This window comes from Lycium barbarum, chromosome 7, assembly GCF_019175385.1.
Source record: "Lycium barbarum isolate Lr01 chromosome 7, ASM1917538v2, whole genome shotgun sequence".
Classification (NCBI taxonomy): Eukaryota; Viridiplantae; Streptophyta; class Magnoliopsida; order Solanales; family Solanaceae; genus Lycium; species Lycium barbarum.
The window spans coordinates 117,318,277-117,325,461 of record NC_083343.1 but is presented as its reverse complement, the minus strand read 5'-3'; the positions used below and the strand labels follow the sequence as shown (position 1 = coordinate 117,325,461).

Below are 7,185 nucleotides of genomic sequence, written 5' to 3'. Positions count from 1 at the left end.
TTGAAGAAGAAAGATAAGGAAATCCAATTAGAGATAAGCTACCCATGAGCATCATGGCATAGGTAAAAGGGAACGAGGAGGCAAGCCCCCCCCCCCCCCCCCATCTTGTTCTCTTTTTCTCCTTGAGTCGGATGAATCGAGGGTTCCAAACCTTCCAAAAGTGATAGGTATGTGTTCTTTCTTGGCACTCTCTTAGACTGTCTATCCCTTTATACCTGGGTATAAAAGCCAGAAAGAAAGTAGCTTCTTTGATATGGTTCAGTAAATAGGAATCCCAGTAATACAGTAAACATTGGAAGAACTTAGGAATATGGGTCCATATAGGAATGAAGAAAGGGCATGATAGGCTAGTTTGATTCCAAGCCAAGCAGCAGGGCATGATCAGTCTTATCGGGCGGGGAATTGCGTTCGCTAATAGAGCTTCCTACGATTGCACCCTAGGAGAGTGCAAATGGCAAGTTGAATGGTCTGGTTCCACTTAGTAGCCCAAATCCGCGTACCCCCTTTAACACGCAAGTACGCTTTAGCTACTAAGCTTCGAAACAACCCATAGGATTACTTCGAAGTAGGAGCTTGAACTCAAGTATTAGAATGAGTCTTATTAGGTTTTCCCTGGGGGAAGGCTCCCCCCAACCCCCGTGAGTCCCGTCCTGCCCTGCCTTGAACTAGAACTCGGAAACCAGGACACATAACTATAAGAGAGTAGCTGCCAAAACAAGCTCCCTAAGGTCGCACCTAAGATCCGAAGGAATCGCTTGAGAACTAACTGCATACCTGAAGTTAGCTTGTGTGCGCATAGCCTTATCTTATCTTTGAATACTTCCTTTAGGCGGCTAGAAAGATGTTATTTGTGTGGTCCGTTCTAGTGACAGCATTTCCATTCTATTGTATTTATGTAGGAGCCGTTGTTTTTGCTTTGTTTGCCGGATTGGTACGCTTTCTTTTCTAAAAACCCTTCTCTCATAGATCGTTACATTTCAGGCCATTTACGATCGTTTAAAGGGCCTTATATTATAAAGTCTAAAGAAAGTCAAGATTGTTCTTGCGGAGAAAAGCCTACTTACTTGCTCTTGCTGCTTTTAATTGTTGAGCAAGTCGGTCTAGCTTCTTACTCTTTCACCTTTCAAAGAAGTCGAAATAGAAAGGGGTAGGAAAGATCCCGTCTACCTTGTTCAAGTTGCGGATCTCCTTCATTAGCTTTGAGTTCATTGTTGTTCTTCTGGTTCTCCTTTAAAATAAAAGGGGTCGTGGGGGAAAAGCCCCAGCCCCCCTACATGCATTAAGCGACGACGGCTCAAACGAAGCAAACCATTTCTCATAAGAGAATAGAAAATCACAAGAAAGATTTGCTAAAAAGTGACTAGAAAAGAGGCGGTCGAGAAGGAATGAGTGGAAACTATGTTGATTGAGTGCAATTTCCAAATTAGGAAAGATTAGACAGAATCCTACCAATCTAAATCAAAGTTTCCAACAGTGAAAGGCTGCCCCTGTCGGCATATATATATATATATATATATATATATATATATATATATATATATTATATGTATATTATACTTAATATACAAAACTCATACATTTACTGGCTATTATACCTCTAAGCGGTCCAAAAATGTAATTATCCCAATAACAGTTTTGTTTAAGTTTGATTTATGATACAAAAAATTTATTAATTTCAACAGACTGGGAGATGCAGAGAAAGCGATAGATCATTATAAACAATCAGGACGAAAAGTTGACAAGAAGGATATTTCCGAGGCACATGATCTTAAGAGACAAATCATAAAATGCACAGAAGCAAAAAAGCTGAGGGATTACAACACATTGCTCAAGGAAACAAAAAATTCAATCTCCTTAGGAGCAGATTCAGCTCCACAGGTTAGTGTACAAAGTCTAAGGTTGGACATAATTTTTTTTTCTTTTTATGTGAAAAAATACTTTCAAATCAATGTTTGGTTAATTGTTACCACAATTTTCCAACTCCAACTTGAAGTTAGCTTTTCAAGTTTGATAATGTACTTCGAACCAGTTTTTCAAAGTAAATTCTTTTTTCTGTAACAAAACTACAATATTTTCTCAACTAATGCATGTCCAAACACAACTTCAACTTCCAAGTACCATTTTCCAACTTAACTTCAGATGCTACTTTTTTTCAAATATCACCCAATTCATGTCCAAATGGTTGACTTTTTTCCTTTTACATGATCTCAATCAAAGGTCTTTGCCATGAGGGCTGAAGCATTGATGAAGTTACATAGACATGATGAAGCATACACAACAATTCAGAATGGACCTGATTTTAAAACCGAGCTATATGCTAGCCTTTTCGGTTCAGCAAAAACAGCTTATTTTTTAATCACACGAGCTGAGGCCTATGCAACAGTTGGGAGGTTCACTGATGCCATAGCTGCAGCTCAAGAAGCAGCAAAATTAGATCAAAGTAATGAAGTAATTAACACAATTCTAAGGAGAATTAAACGGTTGGGATCAGCTCGGTTAAAGGGAAACGAGCTTTTCAGAGAAAATAAATTCTCAGAGGCTTTTTCTGTATACACTGAAGGGCTAGAACAAGAGCCATACAATTCTGTTCTGTTATTTAACAGAGCAGCGTGTCGATTCAAGCTAAGACAATTCGAAAAAGCAGTGGAGGATTGTACTGCAGCTCTTCTATTGCGTCCTTCATATACAAAAGCCAGATTGCGAAGAGCTGATTACAACATAAAGGTAATTCTAAGCGTGCCAATAATTATTTTTTTTAAAAAGAAGGGAATTTCCACGTGTTTGATCCATGAAAATTAAAGTGAATCAGGTTTGCACGTAAAGGGACGTGTTGAAGACATAACTACGTAAATAAAAATGTGTTGTCTGACAGATTAAGCTTTTAGGTGAATTGGTCATACAATTGAACAGCCTATGTAGTTTGGCTGCAATGCAAAGCAAGTCATGTTTATTAAACAAGACTAGAATTTGGATTGATAAATGTTTGTTTACTTGTTTTGTGTGGTGATATATGCAGTTGGAAAGATGGAAGCTAGCTATTCAAGATTGTGAAGTGTTGATTCAAGAAAATCCAGAGGATGATGAAGTAAATAGAGTGTTCTCAGAGGCAAAAGTTCAGCTACAAAAGCAGCTAGAGGAGGACCATAACCAAAGAAATTAACTTGTCTTTCATATTAATTTACATTTTTCCATTTCTTTTATCAAATATCAACGTTTTTTTATATCATGAATATGACATTTAATTTTCCAAAGTATATGCAAGAGTTTGTACAGACAAATGTAGTTTGGATTATAATTTTGGCCGTCTTTGTGCGAACTAGTCATGAAGTGTACTAAAAGGCTGGTGAATATTAACAGAATCTTTTTACAGTCAACAGTTTTTCAACCTTGTAAACTTTAAGTCAGAAAAAAACACATCCTTTTATTTTATTTTTGTATTTAACTTATATACTCCGACCGTATATTAAAAGAAAATTATATACTGGTTGAGTTTTAACCAGGAATTGTACTGTACTAAATTGATATAATATTAAAGAACCATCCGCAGAATGGGACATATAACATAATTTTTTTTGAAAACAGAAATTTTTTCGCACATGATACTTGTGGAAGTTAAAACCTGCTATTTTTGTCACAGGAAGTCCACATAGTCTCTGTTTTGATAAGAAAATTTGAGTTCCAAATTGGACTAAACACAACTTAGGTCTTGTGGCGTGCTGTGGCGGAGCCAGGATTTCCGCCGAGGGGTTCAAAATATAAAAACGTAAACATACGAAGAAGCCTAAGGGGATTCAACGTCTAATATATATACATAAAAAATAATTTTAACCTTGTAAAAATAGTATTTTTTTTCCGCCGAGGGGGTTCGGATGAACGCCCTCGGCATAGTGTGGCTCCGCCACTGGTGGCGTGGGTATGTGCCCTTACAATATAAGCCGACATATTATAAGCTACGTTCCGAATCAACAGAGAACTTATAATGTGAGGAATCCAACAAATTAAACTACTTTCCAATCAATCTAGCTAAACTACTGATAGTAAAAGCCATTTACTGAATTATTTGACTAGCAAGAAAAGAAAAATGACCATGCCCTGTTTCAGCTGATATGATTTAAAGATCAAATTTAATTATTTTCCTTTCTAACACCCTACACTCTCATGTTGCTTTAATTTTCAATTTGTTCTGGAAGGCGGGCTTTGATCGACAAACTTAAAGTCTTCCACCTAAACCATTTTTATTATTACTTTACTATAAAATAGAAAGAACCGAGGGTTACTATAATGGTTCATATGATTGCAACCTCAAAAAAGAGAAGGTAAAAATTTTACCCTTCTTTTTGGTCAATAATCTTTTCCGAAGTCAAATAAGTGGAGCTTACTAAAACAAATTAGTTTATTGAAATGAGTTTTAATATTTTTTGTTTATTTATAAATAGTTGAGTGTAAATAGAAATTAAATACAAATGTTAGTTACCAATCCATACATAGTAGGACCAGATCCAGCAGTGCTATAATAGGGATAAAGAGTGACATAATAATTACACATAATTACAACCACCAAACATTCCTTTTGCCATGATATGCTTTCCTGTTGAGTGACAAGATCATAGACATTGCTGGCCTGCTTCTGTTTTGAAATGTATCCTGCAATAGAAGGATGCGAATGATATATTGAAGAGACTCAAAAGCATAGTATCTAATCTTTTCCTCACGCAACTATCCTCAAGTTTTTAATAACCAAAAGCGCTTACCCAAACTGGTCTCCCCTTAAATTTTACGTGACACTTTTTTCATTGTTTCTCTTGTTGTCTGATATCCGTATTGAGGTCCGATTAATTATGGATTTGTGTCAGGTAGTATATTATTGGAAATAAAGTTCTCTCTAGCAAAGACGACTCTGTATCCAACATGGTTCAAATTCGAGACATCTAGTTAAGGATGAAGGAGTTTTTACCACTCTACCACAACCTAAGCCGCTCTTTTCTATTTAACCTGTTAAGAAAAATTTCTTTCATATTTCGAAATAATTTTATTTTAAATCTTTATTATTTCTTAATAGTACAATTTTATAGTCATAAAATATCATGATATATTTAAAATTATAAGTTCTTTTTTTAAAAATATTTTGTGTCCAATAAAATAATGAGACTTCTACATAATAAAATGGAGAGAGTACTCGTTTATGCTTATACTAAACTCAATTTCGATATGATTCATTTATGCTTCGACTGCTAGTGCAGTTCCTAATATTTTTCTTATGTTTATTGAAGCCAATTTTATTTTTTGCTTATTTCAACTTTTGTTGCATGCATTCAACAGGAATTTAAATATTTCGATCCTGATCAATAAAAATAACATCAGAAACAACTCTTCTTCTACGTATACCAATTTTCTATAATTTTAATTTGTGATTATTTTATTCAATTCTTTTTTACTTTAAACTCCAACCGTTGAACGGTAAAAGCAATTAATATTTCTATTTCTTTTGTGTTTTTACCCCTTGGATTTTTTTAGCATATTTAATATGCTTTTCTCTATGTTGTTTTTTTCTAATAGAATGTATATTATGACAAACTTGAGCCCCAAATAGAGCTCAACGATTAATTGAACAAAATTTTGGCGAAAATGAATACAATTTAACTTCGGATATAGCTTGTTTGTGCTTTGTCTAAACTGCAATATAAACTTCTATTGTTTTAAGATTAGTAGAATGTTATATTCTTCAAGATTTACAAGTATTTTTAATTTATTACCCAAAATTATTAACATAGATTAAACTATTATATTTAATATCGTCCTTAATATTCGTTTAGGGGGGTCAAATGTTTTGAATAAATTCATTTTAAACTTCCTTTATGTCTTGCTATTTTATTTATATTGTTTTTTGTGAATTTTAAGGGGTCGTTTGGTAGATAGTCAAAATTATTCCGGGATTATAATTCCGGGACTAATTTATCTCATCTATTGGGATTATTTTTTACCATCTAAAAGATAGTATAAAATAATCCCAGTATAAGTGGGATAAGAAGGTATAAGCTCGGATATCCCAGCACTAATTTTTGTACCATGTTTGGTACAAGGTATAAATTTATCCTGGGATAAATTTATACCTTGTACCAAACATGGTAGGATAAATTTATACCTTGTACCAAACATGGTACAAAAATTAGTGCTGGGATATCCCAGCTTATACCTTCTACCAAACGACCCCTAAGATAGTCGAAATTATCCCGGGATTATAATCCCGGAGCTAATTTATCTTATCTATTAGGATTATTTTATACCATCTAAAAGATGGTATAAAATAATCCCAATATAAGTGGGATAAGAAGGTATAAGCTGGATATCTCAACACTAATTTTTGTATCATGTTTGGTACAAGATAAGATAAATTTATACCTTATACTAATAATGGTATAAAAATTAGTACTGAGATATCTCAGCTTATACCTTCTACCAAATGACCCCTAAATGTAAAGCCAGTCTTAAACTTATTACTCCTATAATACAACAAAAAGAAAAAGAAATAAATAGTTGGTCAGTGAAAGGTGTAATTACGTGAAGAGAGAAAAGTTAGAGTACAAAAAAAAATCTTCCAAATTCATGCCACGTAGCACGGAAAAGACAGGTATGGCTTTTGAATGTCTGATGAATGATGACAAGCAAAAGGACAATTTAATCAACTCACTCAAAATTTAATACAGCAGCTGCGTAGAATTCGATGTTATTTCATTTTAACTAAAATGACCTAATTAATCTCAAAATGCCAAAGCAGGCATGTTGACCTGCTATATGCATATCTCCATTTATAGTATACTAGTACTAGTACACTAAATGATCGTTTGGTACGCGGATTAAATTATTTCAGGATTATAATTTCAAAATTATAGTATCGGGACTAATTTATCCCATCTCTCAGATGAGATAGAATAATCCCAACCTCAGTGGGATAAGGTTGGATGTCCCACTCTTAGGACTATGCTTCATTTTATATTCAGTTTGGTAGAAGGATGATAAATTTATACCTTCTACCAAACATGATACAAAAAATTAGTATTGCAATATCCAACCTATACCATGCACCAAACGACCCTAATATGACATGTCAAATGTGGAAAAGGAAAATTCATGTTAATGAGACATAAGAATCGTAAACTATAATTCATTGATGGCTAACAGCATAAA

At 34.1% G+C, this 7,185-nt stretch overlaps 1 protein-coding gene across 1 annotated transcript in view; it reads left to right on the top strand.

The window, feature by feature from the left end:
- LOC132602482 (inactive TPR repeat-containing thioredoxin TTL3-like) overlaps positions 1 to 3,294 on the top strand; it is a 4,965-nt gene extending 1,671 nt beyond the window's left edge. The window contains exons 2-4 of the mRNA XM_060315323.1: positions 1,683 to 1,878; positions 2,218 to 2,724; positions 3,017 to 3,294. Coding sequence (XP_060171306.1) covers positions 1,683 to 1,878; positions 2,218 to 2,724; positions 3,017 to 3,160 — 847 coding nt within the window. The 3' untranslated portion in view covers positions 3,161 to 3,294. The remainder of the gene's footprint in view (positions 1 to 1,682; positions 1,879 to 2,217; positions 2,725 to 3,016) is intronic.
- The last annotated feature ends 3,891 nt before the right edge of the window (positions 3,295 to 7,185 follow it).